General features: G+C 36.0%; 1 protein-coding gene across 3 annotated transcripts in view; it reads left to right on the top strand.

Annotated features, from left to right (window-relative positions):
- LOC107084715 (protein kinase C alpha type) overlaps positions 1 to 18,943 on the top strand; it is a 175,371-nt gene that overhangs the window by 130,005 nt on the left and 26,423 nt on the right. Inside the window, exons 9-14 of one of the 3 annotated variants that reach the window (XM_015374670.1) lie at positions 3,079 to 3,108; positions 6,526 to 6,669; positions 6,794 to 6,967; positions 8,857 to 8,948; positions 9,062 to 9,124; positions 10,526 to 10,664. In XM_015374670.1, coding sequence (XP_015230156.1) covers positions 3,079 to 3,108; positions 6,526 to 6,669; positions 6,794 to 6,967; positions 8,857 to 8,948; positions 9,062 to 9,124; positions 10,526 to 10,664 — 642 coding nt within the window. Of the gene's footprint in view, positions 1 to 1,063; positions 1,091 to 3,078; positions 3,109 to 6,525; positions 6,670 to 6,793; positions 6,968 to 8,856; positions 8,949 to 9,061; positions 9,125 to 10,525; positions 10,665 to 18,943 lie in introns of all 3 variants that reach the window. The other 2 variants (XM_015374671.1, XM_015374673.1) reach the window with 2 other exon arrangements.

Raw genomic sequence — 18,943 nt, 5'->3', positions numbered from 1 at the left:
ATGTTCTGTCTAAAGTTGTTAAAGTTTAACTGCTGAGTTGCCCCTTTGATTGGTAGATTATCCATTTAGTTTCCTCAAATATAATGAAAATCATTTCGTAAGCCGTCACGCTCTGTTAAGGATGGATAAACGTATGCACATGCCTTGCCAAAGTATTTGTTACATCATACCTACACTTACCTTTAAATCGACCTGAAATTGTGATAATAATTCAAAAATTTGTATCCCTTTTTAATAAATGTATTTAACACCAGCCCCTCAATCAACATTCACTGTAGACAAAGCCTTTTGTATAAAATATTTTGTCTATAGAGACTAGATACTCTCCTCTTCTTTCTCTCATTAAAAAAATGTATAGATTTCTTTATTACATTTTATTGCTCAGCTTAAATTAGTAAAAATCAGTTTTCAAGTTTTACAACAAATCTTATGTGGATTTTGGTCAGAACTTCAATTAGACCTTTTTTATTTGAACAATTCCATAGTAGCTCTACCAAGTTTCTTTTCGTGTTGAAGATGAGGCAATCCCACAGCATGATACTGCTGCCACCATGTGTCACAGAAGGAGTGGTGGGTTGTCTTTTTTCTACCACAGAGTATTTTTCATGCCGGTAAACACTTTTAGTATTTTTAGTTTAATCTGACCTAAGCACCTTCTTCCACATATCCATGCTGCACTTTTAAGTTAAGGAAAGCATGTATGCTTACCCTTTCAATATACTTTGTGTCCATCTATAGCATGAAATCCCTGTAAATTAAATTTCAGTTTGCATTTTTAGGGAACAAAAGGTTAAGAGGTATGATTACTTTTGCAAGGCAACATAGAACCCAGTTGATGGTTGGTTTCTTGAGCTCTTCTTGTCGTGGGGATCGTCTCTGTCCTCTTGCCTCTCTTTCCTCCTCATGAATCCCTCTGTGGTTTCTCCGTTTTTTCCCCCTCTTAGCTTCCTGCTCCCCTGTGTCCACGGTGAGACCTACAGAATGCTGTACATCCTGTGTCACATGTTCATATTTAATGCAAGAGTTTCTCTCTTCCTTTCTTCACGTCTTGCCCTCCTCTCAGGACTGCCAAAATAACTGTAATCTGAAGGTAGCCCTCTCCCCTCTCCTTCCTGCCCCCTTTATCTGCTCACATCTCCTCTCCTTTCTTTCTTTGTCTCATCTTGTTGTGATGACGTGTTGCTTCATCCTTCCCCACATTGTTATTTGTCTGTGGCTTCATGCTACTGGGAATTGATCCAATTTTCCACCAATATCTTTCTTACATGCAAAGTTTGGACATTTTTTAAGTAAACAATAAATGATTGAATACCTAACTGAGTATGCAGTCACTGTTGGTATTTTTCTTTTGCTGTTGAATTTTTGTGTCGTTGGTGAAATGATTGCCTGTAAGTCCTGATTTTTTCTAATTTTACAACTTATGGTTATGCATGTTTTCTCTATGTTGTTTACTTCACGTCCTCCTGCCTACATCTTGTCTTGTATCAATGTATTTGACTGTTTATATCACTTTCTTGTTGCTTTACGCAAGTCCTGCACAGGGCTTAAAAATAGTATAGAACATTTTAACATGTTTCTCAACTCATATAATGAATAATATTTCTAATTTTCATCTTGACATTAAATTCACACCAGATCTTGTTGCAAACTGAGAAATTACATATACACAGGGATCAAATCAAACTAGTCCATAAGTTATGTATGATGAAGTGTAGGGCTGAAATAATTGTTTGGATTAATCATGATTAATCGATTATAATCGTTAACTGATTTAAGAATCTATTAATCGTTAACTGAGGATAGAGACTCTAAAACATGCCTTTAGCTGTAAGAGAGACCCAGTTATAGCAGTAATTACATTAACATTATAAAGGAAATATGTAAACATTTTACATTTAAGATGTAAATCATTTTCGTCTGTTACTTAAACATGACCACACCACAGTCTACTCTACCTCACCCCAGTAGCAGAGTATAAAAGAATAAAGGAATAGAGAGAAATACCACTTGTGATCACAAGATGGCATCAGTGCACTGAATGTTTTAAAGCATAATAAGTGACTCTGTGTGTGTGTTTGTGTGTATGGGTTTGTTATTCCTTACTTTAAATGTTGTTTTTAAAGCAATCCTTTTTCAGGCTTTAAATATGGTAACGTTTTCAATTTACTTTGCCTGTTTGTATTAGTACTGCATTCATTATTGGCCTTTATTTAGGACACATTTATGTGGGTGTTGGCCATTTCCAACCATTTGCCAAGTCATTTCCATCTTGTCATAGTTTGATGTAAGGAAATAGGTTGTTAGACACCAACAAATGCTTTGTTTCACAAGAGGAAAGTAATCAGTGTATTTAATTGTTTATAAAAAGGATCAAGAGTCGGTAAAAATAACTGGAGATCATGTCGGTAGAAATAAGGCAGCATCTTCACAAAATAATATAAATTATATATATGTAAACAATTAAATATTTTGTAAAATTTACCTTTTTTTAATTTAATTACTCTTGTAAATAACCAGAAAGACAGAAACAAAACACAACAAAGATAAAGCTACTATTGTTGTCTGTGTTGTGAAGTTAACAGACACTCATTCTGAAGTTTTTTTTGGCTTCACAGTGATTTAGTGTATATATACAACAAATTATTGCAAAAGTAAGATATACACACAATTTACCAGACAACATTTTGAAATATGATGCTACATATCATGACCATCATCTTTAATAAGATATTTTTTATATTTCAGCACGTCTATAATGTGTTTTAAGATTTTTCTTCTGATTCTCCTTTTTTGTGCAAATTATAAAAGCAATCTTTTTAAAACTGAGACATCCAGCACTACAGTGGAACAGAGTATCAGGCAAATAACATACCCTCAGATGATTAAGACAATCACTCACCACATAACAAGCCCAATTTGGTTCTTGGAGGGATCAGGCTGATTGATAAGCTTTGTGCTTTTATTTAAAGGATACACTGCTCTTGCCCCTTAATCATCTGCTTTATAATTTGGCTTGCCTTTGCTCACTAGTGTACAATGTGAGTCAGTCCCTTGGCTCCCTTCTCCCTGTGGTTGCAGGACCTAGCGGTTGGGGAAGACTTTGATCAGGTGCGTCTGACTGGAGGACAGTAAGGCAGATGAGCACTTGCCCTAGCAAGGCTTTTGTTCTTTGACCCAAAGCTCACAGGTGTGCTGTGATAAAGTGCAATGGCTCGGCTTTGTGCTTTCCTGCTGCTTTAGGCAGACTGTTGTGGTCGCTATTAACAAAACTAAAACTTTTTTACAAAGCTAAATGTTGGAAGCTAAAAAAAAAGTTTAAATGTTTTCTTGCACTGTTGGATGTCTGTTTTTTTGCCTCTTTTCAAATTAAATTTTCTCTTTCTAAGAATAGAAATGTAAAGATGGTCTACTTTAGTAGCATATATTTATTTCGAAACAGGTGGATTTTACTTAAAGGATTGGAAACATAGATTGGTGCCTGTCTAACTTCTAAGAAATATTTAAATATTGAGGGGAAGTTCTGATAGTTAATGTATCATAAGTTTGTGGTATTATGTCATAGGCTATCGCATGACTTTTCTGTGCACTGATTGGCTGAGACTGTAACCTGTACATGGTTATGCTGAGTGATGCTTTTGTCATGAGAGCCAACATGAGCATAATGTCTTTGTCCAATAAGATTGCCAAATGACTTAATTTTAGTAGCAGTGCACTGTAGCTTTATGCAGAGCTTCATTGAGCATTTTTTCCCCCTGCTGGGCACCTGAGCATGAAACAGCATGTAGGAAACAAACAGATTATGTGTTTTACATGTTGGTGTTAAAGATGCACTAGGCCTGCATTTTGGTGAGGACACCAGAGAGTGGCATCCTTTCATTCATATTAAAACCTGGCAAACGTCTTTTCTCTTATTGTGGTGACAAACATTCACTGTTATTTCAGTGTCAGATGTTTGATATGTCTTCATCTCTTTGCACTTTTTCATCCAGTTCAATTTATTTGATTTATTAGGCACTTTTGAAGTTCTACATCAAAAGGTTTAGACTCATCCTATAGTTTGTCTAACATTCAGTTGAATAGATGTTGTACTGTAGGCTTTGATGAAAAATTCAGAGACAGTGCTTCATCTGTTTTAGAACCTAGCCTATGTTCCATCTACCATCCAAAAAGATCACGCTCTGTTTATCATGACTACTAGCTAGCATAGTCTAGTCTGGGTTGATTGCATGAACTATTGCCACTAAAATGTTCCATTTGGTTATTGTGGCCTAAAGACTGACTAAATAACGTTTTTCTATAGAAAGTATTATTTTTCCTTGATGGCTTAGCTTTGGTCCATAATTAGGCTTATAGTCATTAAATAGGAGAAGGATTTTAAATGACAGCTTCCAAATCCTTTTATTGTAATTGAGTCAAGAAGTATTATACTTTTTAGCGAGGTTTAAGTTTAATACCGACCAAATCTTTTTATAGTGTTTGAAATTCGTAAGTCAAAAAGTATTTTGGGAAAAAAGAAAGTAAAAATTTAGTAACAGCTCCACTCGATTTTCTGTATAGTTTATCTATTTAAATGTATGTAGTTAGTATTGTATCCCAGATAGATGCTCTACAAAACACATTCTGTGTCATGTAGAAATGTGTTAACTTGTCTAGAGTAGATGTTCATTAAAAGCAAATGTCTTCTAAAACCTTACATGAAGTCTTTCCTCTATCATGATTTAATCATGTCTGATGCTTTAATTATAGCCCCCACACGCACATTCTCATTGTGCTGTATGTAGTGCGGACTATGTGTGTGTTCTCATTGACTTCCATTTATGTTCAATCATTTTTAACCCTTTCAGTACACTGTCACAAGCACAGAGCAATGAAATGAACTCTCTGCATTTAACCCATCCCCTTGCTCAGGGAGCCAGAGTGGCAGTCTGTGGGAGTGGAACCTAGAACCTTAGGATTCAAAGCGAAATGCCTTAACCACTAGGCCACCACTCCCCAAAGCAGGCATTAGCGTGAAGGGTCTTGCCTAACTTACCATTTGAGCTAGCCAGCCGCTATATTTCTATACCCTTTCTATACCATAACCCAGATGATAACCCTAAAGCTAACCATTAACAGCACATACCAAACCTTAAACATGACCTAAACTTAATTCACACCTTAGGCCTAAATCAAACTGTTAGCTATAAAGAAAGTGAGGACCAGCAAAATGTTATTGCTTTGGTAGAAACGGTCCTCTGATGGTAAAATGGGAGTCCACACACTAATGACTCAATATTCTTACAGAGACTTTCCACTGGCTTTTTTTAAATGATCAATTCATGTTTCTGGCCCAGACTCTCACCCTAACACTGCTAATTAACAATACAGACCTAACCTTAACTCGGACCTAAACTTAATTCACCCTTTAGCCCTTAACCTAACCACCAACCCAGGGAGACCATTTAACTCGACCCCATATTGGTTATTAACGTCTCCTATGGTATGCCTGAAATCCTGCAACAGATAAATAGGAAAAAAAAAAAATAATAATTATATATATATATATATATATATATATATATATATATATATATATATATATATATATATATATATGCTACATTTTATATGCGCTGTATTATCAGCTTAAATCCTGATTTATGTCTGTGAAGATCTAATGTTATTAGTGTATGATTTAATCATGTGAGACATAAGCCCTTATAAAACAACAGCACCGGCTAGTCATTTCATTCGTTTAATTTCAAAATGTGCCGCTCATCCTGTATTCTTTTGTGTTGAATGAAAATTTGGCACAGTTTGGGTTAAAAGTTTAGTTAAAGTCAATGGCATTCATGAAATTTGGTTAGAGCCTATCAATGGAATTTTTGTCTAAGGCAGAAAGAGTACCCAGAATACGTGTTTAATTGCACTATTCGTTTATTGTGCAGTTATTAAGAATAATTAACTTACATTCTAGAAGATTAAGGTCAGGCCATAATAGAAGTTCAATATCAGCCTGTTTATCAATTTCAAAGCCATTTTAAAGACTCTGGATGATTTTTCTGTTAAACATCGATTGCATTTATGTTTAAAACACCTAGCTGCTTTGAAGTTGAAGAATAGTTACATTTAACTGTCTGCGATATACCAGCACCACCAGTGAAACATCAGCGTGATGCCACCCCCGCTCTTGGTACAGATTTCTAAGACTCGAATGCTCCATCTATGTCTAGCAAACTCACAAGCTGACCAGTGTTCTGTTGAACAATTTATATCCCTTTAAAAAATATTCTTCAGCGGAACCTTGAAAAGACCAACAAATGATGGTGATATGAATCCCATCATTTGAGTTAAGTGTATGAACTTTTGCCTGGAACTGTGGTGCGAATAAATGGACAGATTTAATGAGACCACGTGTTTTCATGACAGCAAATGAAAATAAACTATAATTTGGTTTAGTTTTGACTCTTTACGCTGCAGTTTTTGTTGGTCTTTTTCTTTTATGTTTATCTGTCAGACACTTTGTCTTTTGTGCCCTGAATGCAGAAAGCCAAGTTAGGACCTGGAAAGAAGATGATCTCAGAAGGAGTCGATGGCCGACCCATTAGCTTCCCTTCTAACAGCCTGGACCAGGTCAAACTCAGTGATTTCAGCTTCCTGGCTGTGCTGGGAAAAGGCAGCTTTGGCAAGGTGAAAAATATTTACTCCAAAATAAAGAAAACTTACTGGACTTTCTGGTGACAAACAACTTGTCAGTAGAAGTGGCTATTCAACAATCCTTTCTCTACACTATCCCCTTTTTGTCCCTTTGAAGGTCATGCTAGCAGAGATGAAGGCCACGCAAGAGCTTTATGCTATTAAGATCCTGAAGAAGGATGTAGTGATCCAGGATGATGATGTCGAATGTACAATGATAGAGAAGAGAGTCCTGGCTCAACAAGACAAGCCACCCTTCCTCACGCAGCTTCACTCGTGCTTCCAGACTGTGGTAGGTATTGGAAAACACCCTTAGAGGCGCAACAGAACAATTCACTGCAGATTAGTTCAGGTCATGTAAATCAGAAGAGCCTTTTAGCTAAAAAAAATTAGTCATAGCTGGTTTTAGAGGTCATAGGGGGTATATATGACAGCTTTAATTAAAAGAAGCAGACACTGAAACAAACAAACCCAAATTTATTGGGCTAAAGAATCTGAGCCTTGTTTGAATGTCAACAATTACAGAAATACAGACTTCATTAATGTTTCTATGACATAGAAACTGGGAATATTATTCAATTTTTGCTGATTAACCAACAACTTTGCTGAATGGTGAACTCTTTGACAAACCTCGAATGAGTAAAGCATATACATGTGACATTAAAAGATGTCAATTTGGGAAGGAAAATAAGTGCATAGTTAAAACCTTTGAGTTCTATGTAGCTCCAGTATTCAAGAAGATAATCCCAATGTCTAAAATGTCATATGCACTTCAGGCAATGAGGCGCATATGGATTTTTTTTAGTATAGTTTCCTGATCATTTCCCCGTTTGTAGAGCTCTAAGGAAATTAAGACTCCTTAAAATAAAATCTGTCAGCAGGTCAAAAATACGTATTTTGGGTTTATATTACACAGTTATGACTGTATATCTCTCCATATTATTGAGAATACTAAGGAGCCACCCAAAGAAAGAAATTAGATGGTTCAAGGGTATAAAAGTAAAAAAATTGTATCATGTGAACTTCTAGATGCGAAGACAAACTAGCCCAAAAAAAGTTTTGATGTACATTGAGATGTAAATCTTATTGCTTCTACCAATGTTTTCCAATGCTTAGCCTCTTACATTAAAACTCCCAAATTATCTTCATTGTAGACAAAGATAATGTTAAGGAAGCAAGCTTATGTCTTGTTTTGCTACACATTCTGTTGTATTGAAAAATAAAATATATTAGTCTTAAAATTATTAAATGAATGGAATGTTGGGAAACGAATCATGGCATAGCTTTGAGTGTAGAGTGATGCCTTGAAATGATCCCCTTTGAGAAAAAGTTGTAGTTCTTTAGCTGGAGGATGCAGTCTATTTATGTTTCTATATTCTTATGTTTTATTCATATATACAGATCAATTCACCATCTGGTAATACAATATTAATGCCCTGTAAGACACATGTGTAGCCTAACCCTAACCCAATGCTTGCCTTTTACCAACATTATGAAAAAAGGCAATCTATGATTGAAATAATTCAAGCAAAATACAAAGATCTTGCTTTTTAAATAGTAGTTTAGGGTTAAGTCTTTTTAATTGAGAATAATCATAACCGTGATGTATCTCTTTAGGTGAAGGTTGCACATTTCCAATGAATAAACTTCTCATCTGCAGCTTCAATCCTCTCTTTTTGTAACCCATTAGTGTGAGAGAAATCCAATTTTTAAGGTTTAAAAATGAAGATGAGGTGTAAATATGTCTAAAGCCAATAATATTAAAAGCTTGAAGGGCTTAATCACCAGTGATGCCACAACAGATCGAAAGATCCAGCTTTGTTGTCAGCACGTGTGTGTTGTTGTGTGGAACAGCTCCTTTCGTTTTGTTTTATTTAGGAACCATCAAAAGCGTGGCACGCTGGGGTCAGGCTGAACTTGTCACCAGCAGTAAGACAACAGCGGTTTAAAATAAAGAGAATGTTTCCTGACAGAAGGCTATGCTGGGTGTTTTCCTTTTTTCACAAAGCACTTTGTTGTGTGCTATTTAGGTCACCTTGTCATAAAAAGTAGCGTTAGGAAACATCTCACAGCTTTAAATCTTATCTGCATCTTTCCATGAAGAACTTCAGACATTTTTATTTTTTAATTTCAAATTTTTTTTTTATCCTGTCCCTAAATCTAATTATTATTTTACCAAAGGACCGCCTGTATTTTGTCATGGAGTATGTGAATGGTGGAGATCTTATGTACCACATCCAACAAGTGGGCAAGTTCAAGGAACCTCAAGCAGTGTAAGACATATCTGTTTTTCAGGAGCTGTTCATAAGATTATAGAATCTTTAAAACATTATTTTCTGCTGATGAATGCTGTTGAAAAGTTATAAATGTGTATTTCTTCTTTCAGATTCTATGCAGCAGAAATTGCCGTTGGTCTCTTCTTCTTGCACCTTAAAGGAATCATTTACAGGTGTGTGATTTCACTTAGATCCATTGTTAAACAGTTTTTAACAATAATTAATGAACCTCTTTGGCCTTAACAGTGAAACCAATGGGAACAAAACTATCCTGGTTATGTTTAAAACACTTTCTGAAGACAAAATGAAAACATTTTTTTTTTAATCACCAATAAGAGGCCAGGAGGATTTAAGGCCAATCAATGCGATCAGACAACTATTGAACCTAGTCTCTAGTGTAACTCAAAAAAAGAAGCAACAAAAGAAGAAAGCTGTACATGAACAAAGTTATGTAGAGTAGCATCAATAAAAAAGAATAACCCCTAACCATCACATCATTGTATATTTGTCTTGTGTTTGCTGTAAAAAGCTTGTAAAGCTCCTAGATTTTCAGTAAATGGTGCCACATAACCAGCCCTCTGTGTCTAATATGTATTGCAAGTGCATTTTCATTTTAAGCTGTTACATTTTGGAAGAAATCTTTTTTGTTCTCTGCTCTTAGATTGCATTTTTAAAAGGAATGCTTTTACTCCATCTGTGCAACTTACCAAAGTACCACTAAGATGTCATATAATAACAAATAACGCAAAAATAAATTCAATTCAATTCAGTTTATCTACAGTATGTAGCACCAATTCACAACATCTGTCATTTCAAGTCAGATTGGTTAAAAGTTTTCTATCTAAGGAAAACCATCTGATTGCATCGATTCATTGACTAGGCAGCAATACCTCACAACAAGCATGCTTGTAGTGACAGTGGAGAGGAAAACTCCCTTTTAACAGGAAGAAACCTCCAGCAGAACCAGGCTCAGTGTGAGCGGCCATCTGCCGAGGCCGACTGGGGTTCAAGGGGACAGAAGCAGAGATACAGAAAGAAGTAGTCCTGTCATGCTATGCCTTGCAGACCCTCCGTCTGCACAGATGAAGATGCTCTCATCTTAATGCTGCTTGCCAGCTAATGATTCTTTAGCAGGCTGGAATTGAATGCATGTTAATACTTCATACATTGATTTTGACAGAACTTGATGATTTACGTAATGCACTTCAGAATCAGGTAAAGCGTTGTTTAAATGTGAAGTGTTTAGAAAGATTAGAAAAATTGTGACAGCAGGTTAACACTGACCCTTAAGTCCTATCAGTATATTCATTGATTACTTTTAATCTTTTTTTTAATTAAATATTGCCATTAAAAATGATTATCTAATTTTATTGGTGAATATTAAGCCAAATTCTTCAAACTATAAAAAATATATGTTTTTTAAATTCAAAATAAGCCAACTAATCTTTTCTTCCTTTTTTCAAATTATATAGGAACATTTTTCTTTTTTTGTTCATTTAAATATGATGTACTCACTAAAGAATGCACTCTATAACCACATTATCTGATCCACTGATGATCCTATCAAAACTTAGGGATCTGAAATTGGACAACGTCATGCTGGACTCAGAGGGACACATCAAGATAGCGGACTTTGGCATGTGCAAAGAGAACATGGCAGACGGCGTCACCACGCGAACCTTCTGCGGCACTCCGGACTACATAGCTCCAGAGGTGAGTGAGGCAGCACTGCTAGATGTGTAGATCTGTGTGTGTTGGGGGAGTGTGCACATCTGCATGTTTTGATGGATTAGGTCATTTCTGTCACTCTGTTTGTGTCTTGTCAGCGTTGTGCTCCAGATTAAGGTCACTCTCTTTGACAGGGAGACACATGCAGACACATATTCACACAAGTATTCTTAAGTGACGCAAGTGTTTCAGTCAAAAAGATGAGACGAATCCTAAACCCAAACTTGACTCGAGCATTCAAGGCAGAGTTTCTGCATTTTAGCTGGTTGTCTTGTATACAAGCATTAGGCCCTCATTTGAAAGTGGTTTACTTCTTTAAGATTTATGAAATGTTAACTTATTTTGAGGAAAATTAATTTGCCCTACAGTCTGACTTTATGCAAAAAAAATAATAATTTTTGCTGACATTTAAAGTCTGCTGACTTTAAATATCAGCAGATTGTCACATTGAGGGTTTCTTTTGGTTAAAACCCCTTACATGAATAAAAAACTGATCATTGGTGACAAAATGAAACAGACTTACTAATATATATGTTTTGAAGTTGGATGATTTATTTGAATACAATACATTAAAATAATGCACAACAAAATTAGTAGCATTAAAACAATATGCATATTATATGTTTATCATTAATGTTTACATTTACTAAGGCTGCATAAAAGGTTTGCATTAGATTTTTTGAAGCTTAGTAACATTTCTAACACATTTATTTTTAGTTGGGATTATTGATTCTCTCTCAAACTTTTTCTTTCATAGTGGGAGGCTAATTTCAGCTATGAGTGCTTGTCCCCAGACTGATGCTAATGCATCAGCTGGGATAACACAGCAGGCCGTCAGAGCAATGAAGCTTTCCAGGGCTTCAAAAAACTAGAGTGCTCATTTATCATCCCAAAAGGCTAGGATGGGGTCATATTGATGGTACTTTGAAAGCAGCACAAAGTTCTACATCACAAATATATATCTGCATGCATGCAGAGAATAAAGAGCAAACCTTTTACTGGCTATGGAATAGCCTGCTTTGGTAACTGTAAACTTGTTAATCTATAAAGTTTTTTCCTGTCCCAAACTCTTAAGTCTTACAACTAAACAGAGCATCTTCAACCAGTACCTACACACCTCCAAATGGATATAATAGCATATCTTTAGATTTTCATTCTGAATGATTCATATTTGCATGGACCGCAGTGCTTGGGCAATTCATCCTTTTCCTGAAGGATTTCTTTCATGTTTTGCATCAAACATTTTATTATAAGCCATTCAAAACTTGCTATTTTATCTGCAAAAGGAAATTTCAATTCAATTTTCAATTCAGTTTATTTATATAGCGCCAAATTCACAACATATGTCATCTCAAGGCACTTTACAGTTCAACCAGATCATACAGTCAAATTGATACAAAGTTTTCTTGCCCCTGTAGAATGATCAAGCTCCAAGTAATCTTCCGCAAACAGTCTATTTTAACAGCATCGCAATGAAAAAACACTAATATCTATTCCTCTGTTTGTCAACCTAACCGAACAGCTCTGTTTATTGAGGCCTCCTGGTCTCTTTCCTTTAAGCTCTATATATCATGAAGCTTGACAATACGTCTGTAGTAGGATCAGGTTACCATTAATAAATGCACTCTTTAATAATCAATTAATTTCATTATAAATCTACTCTTTAGGAGAATTTGTGTTATTCTTTAGATATACAGTACTTAAAATGGATTACTGTTGGATTAAGAATCTCTTTGAGTACAATCTTTCTGACATCATGAGGTAGACTTAAGCCGGGGCATACGCAATTTTTTTTCAACCATTGCACTCATCTACAGCTCACACTGTACGAGGAAACTGCAGGATTTAAAGGTTCACAGCTCACAATGTATTTGCTCACACTGTACGTCTAAAATCCATGTTAGATTCAGCTTCTCAGTGAGATGGCGCTACTGTGACTTCGTCTATCCAGAAGCAAAACGAGTAGAGAAGGAAAAATATGAAACTGTTGATACCTGCTGTTAAAAAATGGAGCTCACTAGGGAGAAACGCGCTGTCTTGGCAATTTGTGAAATCTTGTGTGCTGAAAGCCCTAAAAAGAAAGGCGACGACGTATTTGGACAAAGACAAGACTGAGCAAACATGGCTACTATGGTCTGTCAATTTTAAAGGAAGAACTCAATTTAATTCGCAATCCCGCAATGCTTCTGTGTTTTCGTCTGAGATGAAGAAGAAAAAATATTCTTGTATGTGCATGTGCACTGAGCGATTTGCCCACTACCACCTTACGATGGCCGACTGAATTTAAAAAATGTTTGATTTTCTCCCGACTTTATGATTCCTGATGGGAAAGCAACGCATCATCCAATCTAAAGACAGTCAATATCAGATAAAGATAGCATTTTTTGATATTTATATTTATGTGGAACATTAAGTCCCTAAAAGTCCAGGAAACCAAAATTAGAGCCATTATCCATGAGACAACCTGTAGCAGTTGTGAATGTACCAGATGGTGGCTGTCCTGCCTAAAAGTGTTAATTAGCATCTTATCAAAGAGCTCTTAAACGTACACAGAGTGATATTTAAAGCACTGCAGGCCTCACTCACCTCGGATAAAATCTAATAAAGTCTTCAATCATCAGTAGACAGTGAGAATGGCATAGGGTGGAAATGTGATAGTCTGGGGCAGCTTTGCTTCTTTATGACCTAAAAGAAATACCCTCATTGATGCTCTCTTCCCCAAAATCCAGTTTTAGACCTTATTTTACAGTAGGCTTTTAGCTAAGGCACATTTAAAGTTTATGCTACCGAGGATGGTACAAGAGGAAAATACAGCTTTTGCATAAGGACAGTTTGGTTTACCTTCTGTATTTAAACAGGTTATATTTGTCGGATCTTAAAATCTGTTAAATACAAAACATGCAAAGGTCAGAGAAAAAAACAAATTTGAAACAGTGCAAATATTTTTTTATCTTGATAAATGACTCTTTTTTTTTCATGGAAGCTATAAAGGCAAATATTTACTTATAAAATCAGAGCGTTGGTATAAGGGACAAGCAATGGACAAAATAAGCTGTATGTTTTTTTACAGCTTGCATTGCTCTGTTTTTATTAGATGTGACAGCAAAGTCCCTTTGTGTGTTTCAGGATTTATACATTTTTGTATTTGCTACAAGAGATATTTTCCACTTTTCTGCTTCTCACACGCACCTGTTCACAAGACCCCAGCTGCGTTGTATGGAAGTAGATTTTTATGTAGCCGTGGCTCTCTGGATGTCAGTATATGAGTTACAAAAGGCAGTAGTGTTCCTGCACCCCCCAAACACACATGTTCAGGGAAAGGACTCTCACTCTGTATACACTGACCTATATAGCCAGCCATGTGAACTTACACCTCAGTGACTCTGATACACAGAGATGGGAAAGGAAGAAGCAAATAGAGAAAGAAGACAAGGTGCTGAGAAAAAGAGCTAAAGCTGACAGATGTAATCAGACGACAACAGGAAGAATCAAAGGGAGGTTTGAAATGAGCAATAGTGGCCTCCTGATGGCTCGATGTGACCTTTTTTCTGAAGAGTTTAAGGATATTTATCTGACTAATGTGAATCATTTTCCTCTGCTCTGGTTGTTTCTCATCGAGGTGTGGGTTGAATGAGTATCCAGTTTCTTGCTCACTAAAATGTGGGCTGAAACAACAGTGTTGGTGCCAGAATGAGGTGGCACAGATCTAGTCATGGTAATAATGCCACCTTTCTGCATTTTTGAACATATTTTGTCCATATAAAAGGAGTAGAAAGAGTTTGTTTCGCCCCAACTATACACAATGTTGTTCACTTTAAAGTTATCCTTTGTCAGATTATTGCAGTATGAAGTAGGTCAATGGTAGCATGATATGGAAAACAGCAAATATATATCTATTTTTTTATCACTTTTACATAGGCTTTAGATACTAGGTCATTTCAGGCAGCCATGTGGAAAATTACTGTCACTGCCTAATGTAGTGCCAGACCTGAAATCTCTTTATCAATAGAATTTAACTCTTTCAGTGTGTTCCAGTAGAATATATATATTTTGTTTCATTATTTATGTCAATGCAAAGTATGCTCTTTGGCTGCTATATCACCTGGCAGTATTACACCTAAGTGGGATGAAGACAACGTTTTGGTATTTAAAACAACCATCAGAATGAAGAACAGAAGAACTGAGGTGACTGAACATGATTGTTGATGCCAGTGGGGTCGGTCTGAGCACCGCTGTCCAGGGGCCTCGCATATTAGTGCGTGAAGGTTACATACTTAAAGTTGGTGATGCAGAAAATCTAAAAATTGTGGCCCATGAAAAAAGTCAGATGCATAAAACCATCCGTAAATGTTTCACACAGGAATGTTCATCCATCCATATTTCATACCCATCTGATCCTTACATTGTCATCAGAGGGTTCTCTTTTTCCTTCAGTCATTTCAAAGCTTGCTTTTCATCACAGATACAAGCAGGGCAGACAACTATTCCCTCATCTTGGTAAAACAGAGTTGTTGTTGTTGTTTTACAATATACTTGGAAACCCTGTCATAAATTAAAACCTTAAAGTTTCTAGGGGCAGAAAGATTGGCTTAAAGTAGAGAACACCCAACAAGAAAAATATACATATAATGGACCAACCCTTAACAATCATAGACGACAATCCTCCTCTTTAACGACAATCGCCCCCCTTTAACGACCGACCTTCAGAATTATAGACAGGTGTCAGATATTGCAGGCTAACAATGGAACCAAACGACCCACTCGTCTGTTTCAATTTCCATGTTTCCAAGCAATACAAGGCCTTGTCTATATAAAGAGTCAAACTCACTGTGGATCCAGACATTTGAATTGAGAAAGCTTCCTGGAGAGGAAGCGAAACGTCTTCAAATCTTAAAAAAACCAAGTCCAGCGGATTGTTTTTTAAACTTTTAAGGAGTGACTATGACCTGCATGACTGAGAATCTTCATCAGCATATAATGGAAAGTTATATTCATGTTTTCATAAACCCTAGGACTGCTCATTAATATCAGCAGTGAAGGACACCAATAACTTTGAAGTTCTGAGAAATGCTTTCAGAAGGAAACCACTCAACTGTGGCCTGATGAACACCAATTTGCTTTATGATGCACAGAGTCCTCAAAGGAATCCAACAGCAAAACTGAGTCAAATATTTATCTAGCACCCTCTACGAGAGTTTGTGTTTTTGTGTTGATGCACAAATGTGTCTGTTTATTTTTTGGCTTCTGAACAAGGCACTTCTGTTGGCCTATGCTCCTATAAGCAAGGAATAAATAAGCATAGGTTGATCCTGGCGTGCATTCCTGTGTGTTTGTAGTGAGGAGAGTGGCCTTGAATAGCTAGCAGTGTGATCCAGAACTGTCATGTAGTATTAGGCTCAATGGATGAGAGATGTCTGCAGCAAGCTTGCACACGCATGCAAACACACACACAAATAGAGACGTCTCTCCAGCAAGACACTAAAACGAAAGTATAAAAGCCACAAGCATAAACAAATACAAAAACACGTGTTGACAAAGCAAAACACTCGACAAATCTAAGCAATATTCAGGAATATTGAAATATTTAATGATCCTTTATCTATTCAGATTAGAAAATACATTCACACACACATTTAGTCAATACGTTTTCAGAAATTAACATGTATAGAGCAGATGGTAAAGATAGAAGAACAAATGCAAGTCATAAATGACCCATCATATAAACCTAACAGGAGGTGATTTATCTGCGTCTACTAAACATCAGGAAGCTAATATAGGTTTTTTAGTACAATATCTGTTTATAATAACTATAGTGAGAAAAATGAACATGCCTGTTCAGAGAACAAAAGCCACAGTAGCCTGAAACTATTTATGACCACTGGTGCTGCTGTGGCAAGGGCAGCAAGTCACAGTGGAGTCACATTAGCACAGTACTTTGCAGAATCGCCTCGACTGATTTGCTTTTGTGCTGAACTCTAATTTTACTCCTTATTTTTTCTTTTCCACTGCCTAAAATTTCCTCTGATTCAACTCAGCTGAACTTTTTACATTTTGCAGGGCAACATGCTTTTTCTTTTTTTCCAATACAATAACCTCTGCCTTAGAAGTTTGAAAAATAAATTGCTTTTGACATTATGACTTGGCAAAATAATTGGAAAATAACAAAAAGCGAAATATTCCAAAAGAACTGTAGGCGCCTCACTCGTTAAAGTCTTTCTATTTTATATTGAACTGAATTTAGACTCAGTCAGGTGTGGAAACAGTCTCTTCTCTTAATGGGCAACAGAACATTGAGCTGTTTGCATGGACAGTTACAGTAGTTAGAGTTGGGGAAATCCATCGAAATGCCTGGAATGCTTTTGTTCTAAAGGGGATGTCAAAAGCTAAATTAGCTTGTCCCAAAACCTTGAGGTTGTAGGAAACAGCTTTATTTGCTGATCAGTTTATTTTGGCTTCTGACAAGCATCCAATTTATTTAGAGTGTCCCATTTATGTGTCCCTAAAGCCAAGAGGTAATTTTAGGATAAGGAGTTAGCTGAAGCTCAATTAAAGGACATAGTGAATTTAAAAATCAGTGTCATGTATGTTTGAAAACTAAATACCAGCACAATCAGCTCTTTATAACTATTTTTATCAAGTTTTTAAGTGTTAGGTCAGCAAGGATTACCATAGTAGGCAGACAAATCAGACAATTTACTGATGGATTTCTGTTTAAAATTAAGAAAAAAGCACCAACTTCAATATCTTATTTCATTTAATTAGCAGATCATCTTATTTGACCTTTTCAAATTTAGTGCAAATGCACTTAATTATATTAACTTATACTTATTTTAAGACATTTTTACTAATGCTGGTGAATATTCTGAGTCATCCAGGTCATAGTCATTCCAAAAAGGTTTAAAACAATCAACTGGTCTTGGTTTCCAAGTTTAAAGATGTTTTGCTTCCCATCCAGGAAGCTTTTTCAATTTGAAATTTCAGAAAAAAGCATTGAGTTTGAAGCTTTATATTATAGCCCAAAAACTTGTTTTGGCTTAGAAAACAAGCAAATTGAACCAGAACACAGGTACGCCCTTTATGAATGGGGAGTCACTTTGGGTTCTTTGTTAGCCTGCAATACCTGATACTGGGCTATGCCTCTTTTTTACTTACTTTCAGATCAGTCTTTACAGTGTAGAAGAAGATATGTCCATCTGTTGTGTACAGAGAATTGGGAATACAGTCTGTAAAGCACATATGAGTCTATTTTGATGTAGAAAAACCCTTTTGTTTTACTGAATAACAGCTAATGGCTTTACATACTGTTGGTTCTTGTTCTAGACTTGATTTACTCTGCAAGTGACAGAAAAAGAAATCAAAATCTTCGTTTGCTTTCATAAAGTTGGCCAATACATTTTTTATCATCTTGTATTTATCACAAAAGAGCAACTGATTCTTTAAATTTGTTTAAATGCTCCTGTTTCATTTATTTATTTATTTTTTCATCTGTCGCTGTCGTTAACTTATGCTGTGTTCTTACCAGATGTGACATATTCCTGCAGATATCTGCACTCCTTTGGCCTAATGTGTCTAAAAGCTCTCCATGCCTGTGTTCTATGTTGCACAAAATGTTACTAGAAAGGTTGTAAGGTCAAATTTCAGTGACACAGTACACCAAATGTGCCATGTTGCAGTACTGGACCACAGTGACAGGCTGTCTAGCATTAACCTACTTAGTTCTGTTGTATTAAAACTTTGCCCTTAGCAGATCAGCAATGTCTAATAGAGCTTGTCTCTCCTTATTAAACACTTGTCACAAGTAAACAGGGGTCATTTCTTTTAGCATCTTTTTTTGCACTGCTTCTATTTTTGTGCTTATAGTCGGCAGGTTTTCTGTGAATTTATCAGAAGGAAGCTAGCTTAGGGATTGTACTTTTCTCACCACATAGATTTTCACCCGCTTGTTTAAATAAAAACACAAATGTGAAGTAAGTGAAGTGATCTTTGTTAACAAGGTTCCTGCTAAAGTACAAAGGGCTTGGGACTTCATCTCCATAAGGCGTCATGTTTGCTTAAATGTAAATTATTCAGCTACTTAAGCCAATTTTCTAATTTTCGCTGTGATTAATTCAACAGTGCGCTCACTCTCATGCTTTTATTTCCTTTAATTTACATTTCATGAGCAGCTGAATGTTAAGTATATTCATTGGATGATAGTATTAATAATAGTTTTTATTATCATGTTCACAATGTCAGGTTACTGCAAAGTGTTAAAAATTTTAAGG

This window comes from Cyprinodon variegatus, unplaced genomic scaffold (assembly GCF_000732505.1).
Source record: "Cyprinodon variegatus isolate N-32 unplaced genomic scaffold, C_variegatus-1.0 Scaffold107, whole genome shotgun sequence".
NCBI classification, from domain to species: domain Eukaryota; kingdom Metazoa; phylum Chordata; class Actinopteri; order Cyprinodontiformes; family Cyprinodontidae; genus Cyprinodon; species Cyprinodon variegatus.
The sequence above is the reverse complement of the archived record's forward strand: the minus strand, read 5'-3'. Positions and strand labels throughout refer to the sequence as shown.